This window comes from Mucor velutinosus, assembly GCF_035048745.1.
Source record: "Mucor velutinosus strain NIH1002 chromosome Unknown tig00001563, whole genome shotgun sequence".
Lineage (NCBI taxonomy): Eukaryota > Fungi > Mucoromycota > Mucoromycetes > Mucorales > Mucoraceae > Mucor > Mucor velutinosus.
In genome coordinates, this window is record NW_027041904.1 from 4,405,246 (window position 1) to 4,423,627 (window position 18,382).

At 39.9% G+C, this 18,382-nt stretch overlaps 9 protein-coding genes across 9 annotated transcripts; 7 read left to right on the forward strand and 2 right to left on the reverse strand.

Moving 5' to 3' along the window:
* Positions 1–452: 452 nt before the first annotated feature.
* Positions 453–1,719, reverse strand: CHL1 (ATP-dependent DNA helicase chl1; the record flags this gene model as incomplete). Its single annotated transcript, XM_064829296.1, has 5 exons — positions 453–944; positions 1,006–1,119; positions 1,174–1,336; positions 1,391–1,468; positions 1,541–1,719. 5 exons carry the CDS (start codon positions 1,717–1,719, stop codon positions 453–455), a joined length of 1,026 nt encoding a protein of 341 aa, XP_064686498.1.
* Positions 1,720–5,970: 4,251 nt separating this feature from the next.
* Positions 5,971–7,670, forward strand: ATC70_010076 (uncharacterized protein; the record flags this gene model as incomplete). Its single annotated transcript, XM_064829297.1, has 4 exons — positions 5,971–5,977; positions 6,040–6,107; positions 6,179–6,458; positions 6,589–7,670. The coding sequence occupies 4 exons, from the start codon at positions 5,971–5,973 to the stop codon at positions 7,668–7,670; spliced, it is 1,437 nt and encodes a 478-aa protein (XP_064686499.1).
* A 362-nt stretch (positions 7,671–8,032) lies between these two features.
* On the forward strand, positions 8,033–8,806 carry ATC70_010077 (uncharacterized protein; the record flags this gene model as incomplete). Its single annotated transcript, XM_064829298.1, has 2 exons — positions 8,033–8,147; positions 8,205–8,806. 2 exons carry the CDS (start codon positions 8,033–8,035, stop codon positions 8,804–8,806), a joined length of 717 nt encoding a protein of 238 aa, XP_064686500.1.
* An 842-nt stretch (positions 8,807–9,648) lies between these two features.
* Positions 9,649–11,604, forward strand: SPT16 (FACT complex subunit spt16; the record flags this gene model as incomplete). Its single annotated transcript, XM_064829299.1, has 1 exon — positions 9,649–11,604. One exon carries the CDS (start codon positions 9,649–9,651, stop codon positions 11,602–11,604), a length of 1,956 nt encoding a protein of 651 aa, XP_064686501.1.
* Positions 11,605–12,447: 843 nt separating this feature from the next.
* ATC70_010079 (uncharacterized protein) lies at positions 12,448–12,912 on the forward strand (the record flags this gene model as incomplete). The annotated part of the gene is made up of 1 exon (XM_064829300.1): positions 12,448–12,912. The coding sequence occupies one exon, from the start codon at positions 12,448–12,450 to the stop codon at positions 12,910–12,912; it is 465 nt and encodes a 154-aa protein (XP_064686502.1).
* Positions 12,913–13,122: 210 nt separating this feature from the next.
* On the forward strand, positions 13,123–13,407 carry ATC70_010080 (uncharacterized protein; the record flags this gene model as incomplete). Its single annotated transcript, XM_064829301.1, has 2 exons — positions 13,123–13,260; positions 13,315–13,407. The coding sequence occupies 2 exons, from the start codon at positions 13,123–13,125 to the stop codon at positions 13,405–13,407; spliced, it is 231 nt and encodes a 76-aa protein (XP_064686503.1).
* A 598-nt stretch (positions 13,408–14,005) lies between these two features.
* On the forward strand, positions 14,006–14,554 carry ATC70_010081 (uncharacterized protein; the record flags this gene model as incomplete). Its single annotated transcript, XM_064829302.1, has 1 exon — positions 14,006–14,554. The coding sequence occupies one exon, from the start codon at positions 14,006–14,008 to the stop codon at positions 14,552–14,554; it is 549 nt and encodes a 182-aa protein (XP_064686504.1).
* Positions 14,555–15,435: 881 nt separating this feature from the next.
* On the forward strand, positions 15,436–16,041 carry ATC70_010082 (uncharacterized protein; the record flags this gene model as incomplete). The annotated part of the gene is made up of 1 exon (XM_064829303.1): positions 15,436–16,041. The coding sequence occupies one exon, from the start codon at positions 15,436–15,438 to the stop codon at positions 16,039–16,041; it is 606 nt and encodes a 201-aa protein (XP_064686505.1).
* Positions 16,042–16,109: 68 nt separating this feature from the next.
* ATC70_010083 (uncharacterized protein) lies at positions 16,110–17,829 on the reverse strand (the record flags this gene model as incomplete). Its single annotated transcript, XM_064829304.1, has 5 exons — positions 16,110–16,646; positions 16,703–17,000; positions 17,055–17,377; positions 17,457–17,579; positions 17,638–17,829. 5 exons carry the CDS (start codon positions 17,827–17,829, stop codon positions 16,110–16,112), a joined length of 1,473 nt encoding a protein of 490 aa, XP_064686506.1.
* Positions 17,830–18,382: the final 553 nt, after the last annotated feature.

Genomic DNA, 18,382 nt, shown 5'->3' on the forward strand with positions numbered 1-18,382 from the left:
CAATATAGGCACCCGTGAATGTAAGAATACCAGAATTTCTGTCAGGCTTAGAATGCCACTAGAGCAAAGATAGACTTCGTATTATCTTATCAGCAAGACTGATACTGCTCCAAATTTATGGTTATAACCGTAATGAATCACACAACAAGCATTAGTGATTTAACTTTCTCCATAGTGTGGGACTCATACTTCATTATTCTCTACATATGATCACACACCGTGCAGACATGATACCAGAACAAAATGTTACAGATACTATGACACTGTGTTTGTCTTTTTAATTTTCTTTTTTTTTTTTATTGATATCATTAAATTAGTATACAGGAATAATGCAAGCAGTAAACGGTAATATAGATATGTGATCCAGCAAACAAATATATAAAGAGCCCCTCACTTGGGAATAAATGGAATTTACATGGTAAAAATAATATATAAAAAAAAGAGTCTGGATATCAGGCTTTTTGCCAATTTGGTGATTTATCAGAATTGCTATTATTGGGATCAGTGGTAGATGTAAGAATAGACGACGAAACTCGCGGCGTAATGGATTTCTCCAAGGGCGGTGGTTGCAGCTGCGTAGTCATGACAAACACATCTTTGCCGTTGGAGGAGAATGATTTTCCAACTGGAGACGAGAGCAAAGGAGCATCTGTCAAAGGTGTAGAGGCTCTATTCGGCAAGGTGGATAATGTAGATGGCCCGCTGTTGTATCTGATAGAGTTTGAGAATGTAGTAGGACTCTTGGCATCAAAGAAGAGGGCTGGTTCCATAGAGGAAACTCTTTGCATTGCATGGCCATGATCATGGAATGTTGTATCGTCGGTATATGTGCTGTTATATCTGTCTCTGTTGTCGACGTTTTTGTGGAATGATCTGACTAGCATCTGACTATTGAGGTGTTCATCATTGTTGGGTGATCTCTCAGTGCCACAATGGCTGATTTCCTATCAAGAGTGAGGCGGTATCAGTACATGTACCGTGAGATGTTATGTAATATGAGGTTACCTTTTGACAGCTTTCGCAGAAAGATGTGTGAGGTGCATTGCTATGGCTATTATCATTGCGGAGCGCTTCAACCAGAAGAGTCGATTCAATGATCTCAAAATACACAGTGAAAGCCTAGATCAGCAGATAAATAAACTAGTACATGTATAGACTTGACCTCAAGCTTACATCAGAATGACCGCCTATGAACATGGTGACCTTTAACAGATTCATGGCTAGATTGACAACGAATGTAAAGGCCAAGCAGATCAGTGATTTACGAGCAATGCGTTCGATGACCTTGTTTTGGTGGCTCATGAGCGACTTTGACATGTTGATGTGAATGAAAAGTCTACATCTATGGTGTCAATGATAGTATAGATACAGAGCAATGCAATGTGATTACCTTCGCACAAACATGCCACTCAAAAATAGATTTGCAAGGGCATCACCCACGAAATTCAAAATAATTACGCCAGCACCCCTAGCAGTAATGAATTTTGTCAGTTTAACAGTAAATCATTATCAATTTTCACACTGCAGCCATGCTACATACCACTCTGCCCAGCATTGAGAACCCGATTGGGGCGCTTGGTCTATGATTCTTTGTGTAATTGAATGAAAAGCCAGTTCGTAAGGCCAGTCAGCGGCGCGCAATGTGATGAGCAAAACGCCTACGATCTTGATCCAGCGGGAATATCTATCCAACTCTAAAATGATCAATCTCATAAACATGACCACATAAAACAAGATGTACGCTAAAAAAAAGGGTTGTGTTACAGCATGGCCAGAGAACAATAGAATAAGTTATATTTACTTATATGCCATAGACTGCAAAAGAGAGAGAATAAGCATAAGTTTAAACGTCATATCCAAGATGTTGAGCTATACTTACGAGACAAGCAATGGGAAATAGGCACAGGTTTTGATTTCAAATAGCGGAATGACCCCGTATAAGACTCGATGGATGAAAAAAACTGAAACTTGTGCAAGGTTAACCAAATGTCTATAAGATGCAGTTTTAGTGAGCTTGGGCGCTTTTCTGGTCGAGATATCAGTGAGCCTACATTTTGCCTCGAGTTCGTCGATACTGATGTAGGCAGACTGAAAAATTTCTGCAGCAAACGAGCACAGCTATCCACATGCCGATGAGGTTGAAATTGTTCACCACATTGACTCCATGTGCTGAGAGTTGAATCATGTATTGCTGATAGTTGAAGGGTAAATAGGAGAGCGATTGTGATTGTAAATAGCAGTATATGATTTTAAATAATAATACAACTTATGCAAACTCAAGTATTTCTAATTATACAATGTACTGCGAAATATCATCAATCTTTGTTTCTAAATGTAGGAAAAACCGAGAGAAAAAGAAAAAGAAAGAAAAACGAATAGAATGGTTACTTTATTATTACATCGTATAATCCCAAAAAGAAGGCTTCTTGGTGCACACTGACTACAACGCTCTTTTTACCACACACAACTGTGAGTCTCTGAGAATAAGACGGTACGGATTGTTTCTTTATTAAGAGATTTTGGTCACACGGAATGGCAAGAAAACTCAGCTGCTGTGCAATACCCCACAGTTTCCGTTTCCCTTTTTCACCCCCTGAGAAAAATGTAACAGGCGGGATAAACATCACGTTTTCCCAGCTTTTGATTTCGTTACTAGAAGGGCGCGACTACACATTGGCCAAGTGTTGACAAGTTTTAGATCGAATGCAGTGATTGATTAGTGCTTGAAAAATCAAGTGTTCATAATGCTTTTGCCTAGACAATGTACTGTGTTATATAATCGAAATAATATGACGACTCAATGCCTAGTCTCGTGCAACTGTTGCTGTATTGTTGTATGTGTCCTGATCTGATTATTCCACAATTTGTCTTTCTAGTAATTGATTCGTGCATGTTTCTACTTGTGTTGCACTTAATTTTTATTTGTCAAATGTGTGAATTTCATAATTTGAGTGTTCAATGTAAATGATGATTGAATACGATTCCAATAGGACGTATATGCTGTCGTAAAAAAAAAACAGCTAGCTCGTTTGCATCAATGTGGAATGTAGGCTTCAAATTCATGCTTCAAAGCGAGAAACATGCAAGCTATAAGAAATGTGGAAAAGGTGGTGACACTAATCTTTTGAAAGGGAACATGCAACTTTTTTAACTTTCCTAAACAGTGAGGCTAGTAAATTTAGACTGCCTTGTCCGAATCATGAATTGATTATAGCTTAAATATGTCAGACCAAATGTTACGATAAAGAATTTAAAGTAGATTTTTCAATTGCATGAGATCTCTAGAATCTTGAAGACGACATCGTCAAAGCACGTTTCTAGCATAATACGACGATAATTTGAGCGGTGGACACAAGCACCAACAGAAGCCAATTACCCCTCTGGTTTTGTGACCTAGGTAAGAACCTCTCACAGATAGTATTGGTGAATGCTGCTGCCTATTCATTTAGTAAATCCCATAGGTTCACAAACAAGATGTGTACTTTCTTATGGCCATTTTGATTTGTTTACATTCATTTGCACCGAATGACGAAAAGAGTGCATATTTGTGTGTGTGTATGTTTCTCAAAGCTGGGTTCAAGCAGTTCCAATTAACGTCGGGCATATAGTGCGATCAGCCCATCATTCTCGTCTCTCTACTGTTTGTTAACGGGTTGTGTATCTATTCGTGTCGATCCCTCTGCATCTAATTCAATTTCATACCTCCATTAAATGATTGGGTGATCTAATTGGATTTGTTTGTCATCCTGTGAGTTTATTTAATGATCAGTTACGGAGGAATTGTTTATGCCAAGACAAGAATTAAGAAAATATTGAAAATAATGATTTGAGCCTTTCTCTGGATGAGATCAGCTATCAGTTGTCAGCTAATGGTTAGAAACACTGAAAATAACATCAGCCCAATTGACTAGCGATATCACATAAAAGTGCGCAGTAAGAGCGAATTAAATTAGACAGGCTTTTCTACAATATCTCCCTACTAGCCGGTCAATCTCGCTACGCTCGATGACGGCGTCGCTCTGCGTGCTCTCTCGCTGAAGACATTCCAAATCAGAGATAATAAAAAAATTGGCATAAAAGTATATTTTAAACAATCAATTAATAGTAAAAAAAAAAAGGGGGGGGAGGCTATATCAGAGTCAGGAGAGGAAGGTATCCATTCGCTGATGTTGCTCTTCAGATGGCGACATAAAGCTGGCAATGTATAAATATAGAACTTGTGTAAAATCTACAGCAACATTTTTGAGATATTGTCATTGCAAAAAAAAAAAAAAAAAAAACACCTTTATAGGGAAAAACTCCCAATAAAACCAAAGAAAAAAAGGATTCAAGCTAATCTATTGTTCTTTCAAATACATGATCTCCATTTAAACAGCATCGCAGCCATCATTGTCATCATCAGAAAGACATTTGCTCTAGCCAGCAGCGTCGCCCATCGCCGCCGCCAAACCTTATTCAAACTCATTTTATTTTTTCTGCTCAAGATTGGATAAATTTTGTTTTTTGTCGACTTCTTTAATCTATTTTTTGGTATTCGACTATATATATTGTGGTTTTCATCTAATGCTTCCTAATACATTCTTGGAGTACTTTTCAAGGAGCTTCCAATGGTGTTAGTTGTAGTAGGGGTTTTGAATGAAATTTTTGAGCAATTTGGTAAAATATTAAAGGAGGTTTTTAGCGAAAATATCGAGATTTCGCATACAAAGACTTCAAAAACAGAGCTTCAGGAGTTGCTTTGGATTGAGAGAAACATTTTGTTTCAATATATACCATAGTAAAAGTTTTCATTTTCAAGGTGAAAACCGCGATCGTTTGATTTTCGATGAAAACCATGAGGGGTACCTCATGCTTTTTGGTCGATTTTTGGCCATGTTTTTTTTGGCCCAAATAGTTGAGCAAAGGTGTCAGGAAGTAATTGCTAGCTGAGAGGAATTATTTGGTACTAATCTGAAGGTTTAAAACGGCCCCTACTAACGCGAGAAAATGCTGCTCAAATATATTCAAATTTCGCTGCGTTCTGCATACATTTGAGTAGTAAGAGGTAATGCAAACTTACTGCCTGCCCGTATATGAGTTGTTTTCATTGATTTAGACGTGAAGCGTGACTTGAGAGCCGAATCCATAGTTGTGGAGAACTCACGCGTAATACTGGAAAGCCAAGAGGCCTACATTAATAGAATATTCGAGGGAGCTTACAGTATTTTAAATGCGATGGACTCAAGCAATCGGCAACACGAGCTGCGTTGCAAGGCATGAGTTAAAGTGTATGCTTCAACTTTCCAAGTGCCTCGAATATCTACGCCTACTATGACCGATATCATAGTCTCTCAGTATCATTCGCCTATCATGATGGAGGGCATACGCTGCTTGAGAATTGCAGAGGTGTTCAGATCAACTACAAATTATGAGTAACTGCTTGGATCGAGATTATGTCGTTTAATCCAAAGAACCAGTAGAGCAAACATGCAATTCTGAAAGACTCTTATAAGCTGTAGTTTATCTGCAACATGTTTATGGTGGATAGATAGAACCCTCTTTTCTTTTTGAACAGGAAATAGACTTTTGCAGTTGCCTAGTAACACCCACTGTCTTATGTAATACAATACACCTGGCTTGAGCATATCTCTCAAACTGAGTGATGATCTAGTCATACATGCAAAATACACACTACAAATACACAATTCGATACAACTGCAATATGGCTCTCTATTCCCAATGCAATCTTCATTTGTTATCTTGATTTACCAACTGAATATTGCACAATAATTTGGCTGAATATCAAAAAGCAAAGAGTTTGTGTTCATGAGCAGCGATTCTTCACCAATCAAGCGACTCGTAGTATGGTAGATTTCAGTTTTACATTGATTGGACATGAAAATTTCGATAAAGGGCATTTCACATTTCCCACTCCATTCAAGCTTTTTCTTTCCTTTTTCTATATTTCGCGTCAAAACACAAATACAAAAAATGGGTCGTAAGTATGGTGATCTATGTTGGCTGTTATCATGATAAACTGACATGTGTTGTATTGTGTAGTCCGGGTTCTTCATGTTTTAAAGCCTTTCATGGCTGCACTTCCCGAAATTGAGTCTCCTGTTCGCAAGGTATGTGTGAGAGAGAAACAGCAACGAGATGATGAGCAAGAATTGCAAAAATGTAACACTTGTGTTTGCAGGTCCCCTTCAATGAAAAGCTACTTTACACTGTAGTTGCTCTCTTTGGTTATTTAGTCATGTCTCAACTTCCTCTCTACGGTATTATCTCCAAAGAATCGTCTGATCCTCTCTACTTTTTGCGTGATGTTCTCGCCTCTCAACGTGGTACTTTGATGGAGTTGGGTGTCCTTCCTATCCTTACATCTGGTATGATTATGCAATTCATGGCTGCTTCCAATGTCATTCATGTCGATTACAGCTTGAAGGAGGATCGCGCCTTGTTCTGTGGTGCTCAAAAATGTAAGTAATGGTTGTAGTTATGCAACTTGAGATTTGGGAATTTGGGCGTGATGTCAACTACGAGAGAGAGAGAGAGAGAGACATTGAGAGAAATCAAAGAGAATCACTTAACTTACCAACATGTGTATAGTGTTTGCCATTTTGATCTCCATTGGTCAAGCTGCTCTTCTCGTTTTTACAGGTCTCTATGGCAACCCTACTGAGATCGGTGCTGTTCGTTGTGGTCTTTTAGTCCTCCAAATTGTCTTTGCCTCCACTGTCACCATGTTGTTGGACGAGTTATTGCAAAAGGGTTACGGCCTTGGCTCTGGTATCAACATCTTTGTTGCCGCCAAGGTGTGCCAATCCATCTTCTGGAAGTCTATGGCCTTCACCACTGTCAACACCATCCGTGGTCCCGAAAGAGAAGGTGCTCTTGTCTCCCTTTTTAGCTTGCTCATGTCTCGCAAGGATAAGGCTCGTGCTCTCAGAGATGCTTTCTACCGTGAAGATGTCACCAATGTCATGAGCTTCATTGCTACTCTTGTTACATTCGGTATTGTGATTTACGTCCAAGGTTTCCGTGTTGAGCTCCCTGTTAAGTCCAACCGTATGCGTGGTCAACGTGGTTCTTACCCCATCAAGTTTTTCTACACCTCCAGTATGCCTGTCATGCTTCAATCTGCTTTGTTCGCCAACATTTTCTTGATTTCTCAAACTCTCTTCACCTTTTTTGGTGACAATGTTCTTATCCGCATTCTCGGTGCCTGGGAGCCTCTTGCTGATTCCAATCAACTTGTTGCTGTTGGTGGTATTGCTTACTACCTTTCTGCTCCTCACAGTTTGACCGAAGCTCTTTTCAGCCCTGTTCGCACTGCTCTCTATGTCAGCATCTCCATCATTCTTTGCGCATACTTGTCTAAGGTTTGGGTTGATATCTCTGGCTCTACCTCTCGTGATGTTGCCAAGACCCTCAAGGATCAACAACTCGCTATTGCTGGTTTCCGTGATGCCTCCATGTATAAGGAATTGCAAAGAGTTGTCCCTGTTGCTGCCAGCTTTGGTGGTGCTTCCTTAGCTATTATCGCTGGCGTTGCTGATATCTTTGGAGCCATTGGATCTGGTGCAGGTATTTTGATGAGTGTCATGATTATCTTCCAATACTTTGAGATGTTTGTTAGAGAACAAATGGAAGGTAACTTGACCATGGATGCCATGATGGCAGGTCAATAACTGGATAGAAGATGAAGGAGGAAATTCTCTTTTTTTGGATTCATATATATATTATACACGTATTTCCCTCTTATTCAATTCTTGCTTTCTCCATACTATACACTCTATACACTCTTTTTATCTCAAAAAAAAGCTCTTTCTTTTCCTCTTTTAATAACCTTTTTCACGCATGTATCTATACAACAATAAAAACTCTGCTATACAATTCTCGGATATATTGTGATATTGTCTGTCGACGCTAAATGGTGTTTTATGTTTAAGAATAATGAGTGGTTGCAGGCTATTTCTAAATAGTCAGACATGTATTAAAGCATTGGATGCGGCCGTATTTTTGGTATTTTTCCTTGTGATATATACGCATTATGCGCTTCACATCTGTGCTTGTAGGGCTATCAGTGCTTGCTGTGATTGCAAATGGCCAGCAACAACAAGGCAATGAACAGGTAGTTGATGGCACTCGTCAACCAAACGACATTGGTATTTGAATTTATGCATGATTCCATGAGAGAAGCACTTAAAATTCCTCTTTTGCAGTATTAGATCAAGAAGTTTTATTCCCTGCCAGTTTGTTAGACAGTGCTCAACTCCAATCCATCGAAGCTCAACTACAACAGCCCGACAATTACTTGTCCAATATTCCTCAAGAAGCCAAAGACAAGGACGTGGACAATCAGGATCAAGGTACTGGCGATGACAATGATGACGATGACGATGATGGTGATGACATTGATGGCGATGATGGCGATGACGATGATGGTGATGACGATGGAGACGAAGATGATGAAGAAGATGGAGGAGAGGAAGCAGAAGATTGGGTTAATGTGGCTGATGAATCACTTACAAAAGACTTGATTCTAAAACAAAACCATATTCTGACTACATCATGGAGTGCTTCTGATTCATCTTCTTATCCCATTATTATTGACACTGATTTTGTATTCAATCCAATTACATTGGCACCAGAAAGTTCACGTACTAGTGCTACGATAACAGCCGCTGCTACAGCTGCAGTTAGAAATAAGAAAAAGATCAGGCCAGACTCTAGTGCTGTTTCTTCAAATACATTGACCTCATGGTCAATGGCAATTCCATTCGCAGTATTAAGCGCAAGCTATTTATTCAACTTGTATATCTAAATCAATAAAGTCTCTCATTGTAAGTGAATTAACCAGACATAACGTATATTAAGGAGAAGCTCGGAATCGTTGTAATAAATGAAAATACTATACTGAGGTACTGTATGAATTAGCAGTATCCTACAGTCCAGTAAACCGCTGTGCTTTCAATTCAAGGGCACACATTTGACAATGAAAGAAAAAGCACAGAGTCTCACTAAAACCGGACATTTCCCTCAATCGCTTATATAACAGGGTAGCGCTCATACTGCGTATATTGCCAACCAATTTCGTCAATTATAAATGGACATGTCTGCAAGTGAAAAATCGCAGCATCTCAGTTACTGCTAGCAAGACATCTGTAAGCAATGAATAGTGCTAAATTCAACGGTCTAATCTGGAAATGTAGGAGATGCGCATTACGTAAATACCATTTGCTATTCCATTGTATATCTCGTATAAAGTCTCGTAGACGTATTCTGCCTAGTGATGGTTTATGCCATCCTCAGTGAGATGTATCATAGAAGTGATTGCTTTGACAGGACGCGTGAACTCTAAAATGGCACTGACAATGATTACTATGAAACATTGCATCATTTGCAGATATAGATCAAAGCTAAATGTTTCGAATTCAGCGAAAACTTTGAATATATGTCCAATCAAACATCTGGAGACCACTGGCAAGTTCTTTCACTTTCTCGCGAATTCTACTACATTCGTCAACTCAGCCAATCAATGCATTTGGAACTTGCTAGTATTCCTTATTAGACTCCACTCAATTTGCATATAAAAGGTACATGAATTTCATCTCATCCAAGATTTCTCCATCATCTTTTAAATAATCTAATTATCTACAAGAAAACATGTCTGAAGGAAAATCTATTGGTATTGATTTAGGTACTACCTACTCCTGTGTCGGCGTCTGGCAAAACGATCGTGTTGAAATCATTGCAAACGACCAAGGCAACCGTACTACTCCCTCCTATGTTGCTTTCACTGATTCCGAGCGTCTCATCGGTGATGCTGCCAAGAACCAAGTCGCCATGAACCCTTACAACACCGTTTTTGATGCCAAGCGTCTGATCGGTCGTCGCTTTACTGATGCTGAAGTGCAAGCTGATATGAAGCACTGGCCTTTCAAGGTGATTGACAAGGAAGGTTTGCCCATCATTCAAGTCGAGTACAAGGGCGAGACCAAGACTTTCACTCCTGAGGAAATCTCTTCCATGATCCTTGTCAAGATGAAGGAAACTGCTGAAGCCTACCTCGGTACTTCTGTCAAGAACGCTGTTATCACTGTCCCTGCTTACTTTAACGACTCACAACGTCAAGCTACTAAGGATGCCGGTTTGATCTCTGGCATGAATGTTCAACGTATTATCAACGAACCTACTGCTGCTGCTATTGCCTATGGCTTGGATAAGAAGGTCGAAGGTGAGCGTAATGTGTTGATTTTCGATCTGGGTGGTGGTACCTTTGATGTTTCTCTCTTGACCATTGAAGATGGTATCTTTGAAGTCAAGGCTACTGCTGGTGATACTCACTTGGGTGGTGAGGATTTCGATAACCGTCTCGTCTCTCACTTTATGCAAGAATTCAAGCGTAAGTTCAAGAAGGATATTGCTGGTAATGCTCGTGCTGTCCGTCGTCTTCGTACTGCTTGTGAACGTGCTAAGCGTACCTTGTCTTCTGCCGCTCAAACCACCATTGAAATTGATTCTCTCTTTGAGGGTGTTGATTTCTACACTTCTTTGACTCGTGCTCGTTTCGAGGAATTGAACCAAGATCTCTTCCGTAACACTATGGAGCCTGTTGAGAAGGTCCTCCGCGATGCCAAGATTGATAAGGGCTCTGTCCACGATATCGTCCTCGTTGGTGGTTCTACTCGTATTCCCAAGGTCCAAAAGATGGTCTCTGACTTCTTCAATGGCAAGGAACCCAACAAGTCCATCAACCCTGATGAAGCTGTTGCCTACGGTGCCGCTGTCCAAGCTGCCATTCTCTCTGGTGATACCTCTGAAAAGACTCAAGATCTCCTTCTCTTGGATGTTGCTCCTCTTTCTCTCGGTATTGAGACCGCTGGTGGTGTCATGACTCCTCTTATCAAGCGTAACACTACTGTTCCTACCAAGAAGTCTGAGGTCTTCTCTACTTATGCTGATAACCAACCTGGTGTCCTCATTCAAGTTTTTGAAGGTGAACGTGCTCGTACCAAGGATAACAACATTCTCGGTAAGTTTGAGCTCTCTGGTATTCCTCCTGCTCCTCGTGGTGTTCCTCAAATCGAAGTTACCTTTGATGTTGATGCCAACGGTATTTTGAATGTCTCTGCTCTCGACAAGACCACTGGTAAATCCAACAAGATTACCATTACCAACGATAAGGGTCGTCTCTCCAAGGAAGATATTGAGCGTATGGTCAACGATGCTGAAAAGTACAAGGCTGAAGATGAAGCTGCTGCTGCTCGTATCCAAGCTAGAAATGGCCTCGAATCCTATGCCTACAACCTCCGTAATACTCTTCAAGATGAAAATGTCGGTGGCAAGTTACCTGAGGAAGATAAGGAAAAGATCAAGAGTGCCTCTGATGACTGTATTAAGTGGTTAGACGAATCTCAAGAAGCTTCCAAGGAGGAATACGAATCTCGTCAAAAGGAACTCGAAGAAATTGTCAACCCCATCATGATGAAGTTCTATCAGGCTAACGGTGGTGCCCCTGGTGCTGCCCCTGGTGCTGCTCCTGGTGGCTTCCCTGGTGCTGCTCCCGGCGGTGCTCCCGATGCCTCTGCTGACGGACCCTCTATCGAAGAAGTCGACTAAATTCATTCATCCTAATTCATTGTAACACTTTTTTTTTTTTGCTAACTCACTAATTATACGCAAGCAATGCCTTATATATATACTATCATCATTCCCCTTTGTCACTTTGTTACATATTTTTTACATACAAGAAAAAAGCGAAATGCTTCTCATTTAAAATAAAAGATTATTTTGTACACTAGAAATTTCATTGTCTCTGTCTCTTGATCTTTAGATTGTTTATATCCTGTAAACACATGGTGTAAACAATCAAACAATCTCAATTTCAAGCTGAAATATTTTGCTGTGTGGAATATGTCTGTCAATCAACAACTTAGCATACAGTTTAGTTGTAATTGCTTTTCCTTTCTTCTAACAACAAGCATTTTACAACATGCATTTCAGAGTTGTTTCTATTTGTTCTGCTACTACATTTGCCTTGTATTCAACATTGGTATCAGCTGTGCTTATGCAACCAGATGTTGATACACAAAAAGCCGCTTCTCTTCTATCGATAGAGGCCACCAGCAGCAATAACATGTCCTACTTACCACAAGAATCGTCTCGTTCGGCTTTGCCTCATACTATAGTAAGCATAATAACGTTTATTCATTTTCAATGGCTCATTGTTTGTTGTAGAAGCCAAGTAACTTGACACAATCACATCAGTCGATAGATACTAATGGCCTCTCTCAGTTCATAATTGATTGGTTCGATGCTTTTCTTGGTACATATGAGAAGGTCCAGTTAACAGGCAAATCTTAAGCATCACTGAAAAGCACTATTGAAAAGAGGAACAGCAATTATAAAGAGGATGAAGATGAGAAAAATAAAACGAGAAAGACGGAGAGGACGAAGAGGAGGATGGCAACTAGAAATCAAAGAAAAGGCACAGGAAACATAAGCATACACTTATGGAAACCTCAAGTGAGCAATACAGAGCGCCCCGATCGCTCTACCATACATGATCGAGTTCCTACATATAGACCTGATTACTGGTACCCTGAATACGTCTACACTTTTGCAGACAAGTACCGTGGTATGGTAGGCTTTTTTGCGCTGTCTCAAGATAAGATAGCCATGTTGCCTCTAGAGTATGTACCTAATTTCCGGCAAAAGGCCATCTCCAATTTCGACAACCTTGACGCCAATCAGCTTGCTATTGTAGATCAGACCATGACAGCCTTTTTGAATGTGTACCTTGAGAGTCAAGCCATACTGCAATCTAGTTATGAAAGAATAATTGACCAATTTGAATCCTACATGAAGACCTATAGTCAGAATATTCAGCAAGCATCGCTCACTACATTGACTCAGATGCGCACATAGGTGGTACAAAATGGCACAGTAGCGTTCGATCATATTCAATTTTGAGGATTTGAAGCAGCCGTGGATACAGAGATACTTAACACACGTCTATCAGAGACGCAAGAGGCGGGTCATGCGCTTATTCTTTCCATGCGTTACATTGAGAATAATTCATATAGGTTGACTGGTTTGCAGCTAGATCACTTGCAGTTTATCTCTGATAATCTCAAAATGACTATCACTCAATCCGTCACCCCTGAACAGCGTACCGAGCTAAAAGCCATTATTAATGATGCCTTGAAGCCTTATTTTGAATCTGCTACGCCATCCTTTGCTTGGGACAGCCAGGGGCCTCAAGAGACAAGTAAGGTTAGGTCTTGAATCTTTTCCAGAGATCCTGAACTAAAAGCCATGTCCTCACAGATGCTGGTGAATCCATATGGTATTGCTGCCAAACAACAAGAAGCTATCAGAAGAGCCAAGGCGGTTCCAGACCTCATGGTGGTGCGCAGATAGATCATCGCGCAAGCCAGTAAACAGTATGATGGTATTGAGACGCGATCTATTATGGGCGACATGGTCAACTCTTATATTGCGTCCGTTAGCTCTTAGCTTGAAGCTAAATATACAGTCGCCTTTACTGCAAGCGATTATTTTTACGACCACGGCCTCATTATCTGAGCAAGATCAAGATAAAGTAATGAAGTCTATTTTAAACTATTTGCCTATTGACGTCGTTGCATCCGATAGAAAACAGGTCGAGGACTTTATTCAGTCTGAAGCATTGAAATCCATGCAAAGATACAGAAACTAAATATAATAATTTTAATACCAAATGTGCCTTATAGGAATGAAATTTTGTCACTTGTATTGTCGTTATTTTTAGTTGTTAAATATAGTTTATCTAGCAATATAAACCGCTCAAGTAAAAGGTACTCGGTATTCGACAGGCATATTGCTAATTCATAAGCTTGAATATACTTCGGCTTACTTTTTCTAGTGTGATGTAATGTCAATGCAAAAGATATATAAGCAGGCAGTTTCTACCTCTTAATCTCTCAAATCAATCAACTCTACTGATCTACTCAACAACAACAACATCAACTTTACCAATATGCTTCGCTTAATCTCTATTGCCGTGTTTGCCTTGATGGGCTTCTCCTCTGTTGCCAATGCCGCCCCCACTCATGCCAATGCAATGGCCATGAACGAATCTCCCTCTGCCTCGGCCTCTGCTACTCTCATGAATTGGAGCCAAAAGAATATCGAAGACATTCTTTCTGCCCGTCTTGCTGAAGCCATGGACAAGGATACCACATTCATGGTCAAGCGTGCTGATGAACCTATCAGCTTAGATACTTTGTTTAGAGGTTTATTTGACAACATCATCAACCACATCATTGAGGTTACTCCCTTGAACGACATTGTCCATGGAAATTACGACTTTTTGTATCAGCTCTTTTTGGCCAAGGTTCAAGAAATCATTACTGGTGTTACAAGTGGCGATGCCCCTGCTCCATCTGACGAAGGTGACAGTGAATTTGACGAAAATGATGAGGTCGATGATGAAGATGAGGACAGCGACGATAACGAGGATGATGAGGACGATGAGGATGATGATCACAAGGACTGGAAACACAAATACGATGACGATGACGAGTAAACACCTATTAGCAAGTTGAAATTGCCATATTATACCTGTAGTTTTCCCATCAAAAAATTTATCCTATTCACTTTCTTCTTAAATAAATGTATGAAAACTCTATCAGGGTTTTGTTTAAGCGCTTAAAATGTTCTCTTTCTGCGTGTTCTCCACTGCTCGATAGTAAGGTGAATTTGATTTTGGACTTGGCCCCTTGAATAGAACTCTAGACCAGGGATATCCGGCTATTCATAATCAATCAGAAAGATAAGGTAAATATTTTTGGCATGTATTTCTCCATTGAAAGGCTTTGATATTGAAATAGTGTGTGTGGGTGTGATATTTAAATGTGTCGGCTTGGGGGGCATCAAGACCAGTTGATGAGATCCGCTTCCCAGCTTAATGATGGCATAACAGGCAGTGAGATCTACTGTCGTCTTTCTGATTTTACGCTCTCTCTTTGAACTTAACAATGATAAATGATAAATAAATCAACTTATCCTGTGTAGCAAGTAATAGCGAGCATCTGTAAATTGACAGGTGGGCCCAGATCTGTAACTGATTTGACAGTTCAACTCAGTTCAGGGGAAAATGATCACATACTGTCTTGCAAGTAAATGTTGCCTCAGCCAGAGTTTTCAATTTTCTGACGCTACATTCAGCACACATATGTATTAAATATGATTAGAAGATTTCAAAGCGGATTAATTCTTACCTTGAGATTCCTTGATCATAACATTTATGCGCAAGTCCAGAATGAAATACAGTGAATAGGAATACCAGACGCAATGAAAGGAAAACGCTTTCTTTTCGTTTATTGCTAAAAACTACCAGGCCCCCAAATTATGGTAAAACTGATACTAAAGGCAGCTTTTGTAGTGGCGATCTTGTTTTGGTGCCAAATGGCTCAAGCTAAACCTGTCTTGCTAACACCAGATACAGTGTTACGTCGAGCCGCTGTAGGACACAACACATCTGAGGTTGATACACAGGCAATTAAAGCAGAACAGCTCAATTCCTCACTGATATCCTCTTTAAGAGCGGTGCGTGCAGTGGATAACAGTAACACACCAAACCCTATCTTTACAGCCATGTTTGACAATATCACTAATCACTATATCGAATACTCACAGTTCCTTAACATAGCCTCAACGAAGACCATCCTGCAGCTTCGTTTAGATGCACTTAGCTATTATAGCAACCCCAGTGACTATGGCAACGTAGAATCCAAATTTGATACTATTGTTGTAGATTTCAGACCACAAACCGCTGATTTTGATAGATTTGCATTTTCAACCATTGACTTTTTGGTGTATCCAGGGCTTGGTGTTGAATATTATAGTGGTGCTAAATTAGCTCGTACTCGAAATGAAATGATTAATGCAATTCCCAGTAACGCCAGCCCATCACAAAGAGGCGACTTTATAGCCATTATTGATCAGACAATCTCCAAGTTTCCAAATGGTGGCAATTTAGGGCAATTTTACACAAAGAAGAATCTAATGTAATTTGAGGCTGATTGATATGTTACATTTTAATGGTATAGAAGTTTTAAATAAAGAGATATGATAGACCTTTACAATTTATAAATGATGTTTCTGTCTTGCTTGTCAGTTAAATCCAACTGAACATCATACTTTTCAGAGGGAGGATCAGCCAGACGACGTCTGTTTTCTCTTGACATGATAATGTACATGGTGTAAATACAGGCAATGATGCACACATTGGATACACAGAAGCCTATCATTGCTCCCCAGTAGCTTGGTGCGGTTTCTGCTGTCATCATGAGAGGGCCTACGAAGTTACCAATCGTCATGGCCAGCATATTGACACCGTTATAAAAGACCTTTTTAGTGTATCCTGACACGTTGTTGGAGATCAATGTTTGTAAGATGGCGGCAACGCCTGCCATGGCCCAACTAAGATAAAAGCCAACAAGTTTGGGTGAGTTGGGAATAGTGGCCATGAGAATACAGCCCACAAGAGAAATACTGCTCATCAAAATACCAGTGAATGCGATTCTCTGGTATTTGGAAGCAAGTAAAACAGCACCCATGGCAAACAGGCAAGCAGTGACACCGTTGGGAATTTGAAGGATAATGGCAGTGAAGGACTATAGAAAGCGTTAGTATTACTTGATGATAGTACTATCAAGACAAGTATGCTTACAGAGAAACCAAGGCCCTCAATGAGCAAAGTACTAAACGTAATCAAACCACCATTTTGGAGACAATTACACAATTGCGCGATAAAGATGAGGTATAAACGAGGCTCTTTTAGCGCTTCAATCATATGTTCCTTCTTGATCTTTTTGTTACGGACAACGCAATTGTCTCGAGACCTTTCTTGAACGATATCTTTTTCTTTATCAGTGAGTCGCAAGATCTTGCTATCAACATCATCCACCAAGAAGAGGAAGGTAATGATGCCTATGAGAACAGTGGCAGCACCAAATACAATGTAACCCCTATAAAGAAAATGAGCATATGTTTGTTGCGAAACACGACAAGGCAGGATTTACCATCTCCATGCGCGAAAAAGAATGCCGTCCATATGAGCAAGACCATATGAAATCAAGACACCAAATACAGTGCCCATTCCGTTAGCGCAGTTGAGGAAACCCCAGGTATAAGCTTGCTCCGAGCGTCGGTAAAGTGTATTTAACAAGATGTAGATACAGGGATACGTTACGCCCTCAAAGAAACCAAGCAAAAATCGCAGCCCAAGCAATTGAGCAAACGTGCTACAAGCAGCAGTAGCACCCATCACGCAACCGCCAATAATGAGGATAGTGCCGAGATATTTACTAATAGGTAGTCGTTGAATCAAGTAATTATTGGGAAACTAAAGAAAGGGAGATGAAAATGTAGGACAATGTGAGCATAATGGGTGTCTGTCAGAGATCGTGTTCAATATACATTACCTGAACAACGAAATAGCCAAGATAGAAAATGGAGCCCAACCAACTGAATTGATCGCCACTGAGATTAGCATCCTCCATGATACCCAAGACAGCAGCAACACTGAGAGCGGATTTATCACAAAACTATAAGGAGAAACTGTCAAACATCTGCTGCAGTGCTTGTCCTTCAAAGCGAGCTTACTTGGATGAATACGATGAGAAAAATGATGGGCAATACCGTCCAATTGAGCTTTTTGACAAACTTGACTTCTTCAGGCGATTTGATCAAAGGCTCTGTAGATTCAGGCTCACTGAACGAATCAATCAAAGATGAGTCTTGATCTAGATTTTTATTTTTAGCATGTTCTTTGTGCGCGATGAATTCTTTCTCCATTGTTTTATTGTCTTAAGTGAAAGAAAGAGAATTGATGGATTTGAGTCAAGATGTAGAAGCTAAATAATCATAAGGGCTTTTTTTTGATTTTTTGTTCAAATATATATAGTGCACACACGGCCATTTTTGAGCCCTAAAAAGTAAATCAAGTTCGTCTCTCAGCTTGAAAATTTTCCATTCAGTTCGAAAAAGAAGAAGAGCAATACATTACAAGAAACAAATAACCTTAATCTTATAATGAGCAGTAAAGGCACGAAGAGAAATTGAATGATCTCAATTTTTATCCTGTAGATACCGCCTATACTCTTACAACATGTTTAAGAAATCCTTTTGATATCGTGATTGACAGCGCGGATGTCTAGTAAAACTGAGCTTGTTGTCCCGGGATATTGGATAATTGCGAGATGCAATAATAAGAGGTGTATAGGATTCGACTGCATTAGAGAGCGCTTCCAACCACATTAGGCAGTGTCCATCCTGCTCCATATAATACAAGTTTGAAAGCACTGAACTCATTTACTTATGTTATAGATGCTCTCCAGAGAATGATTCA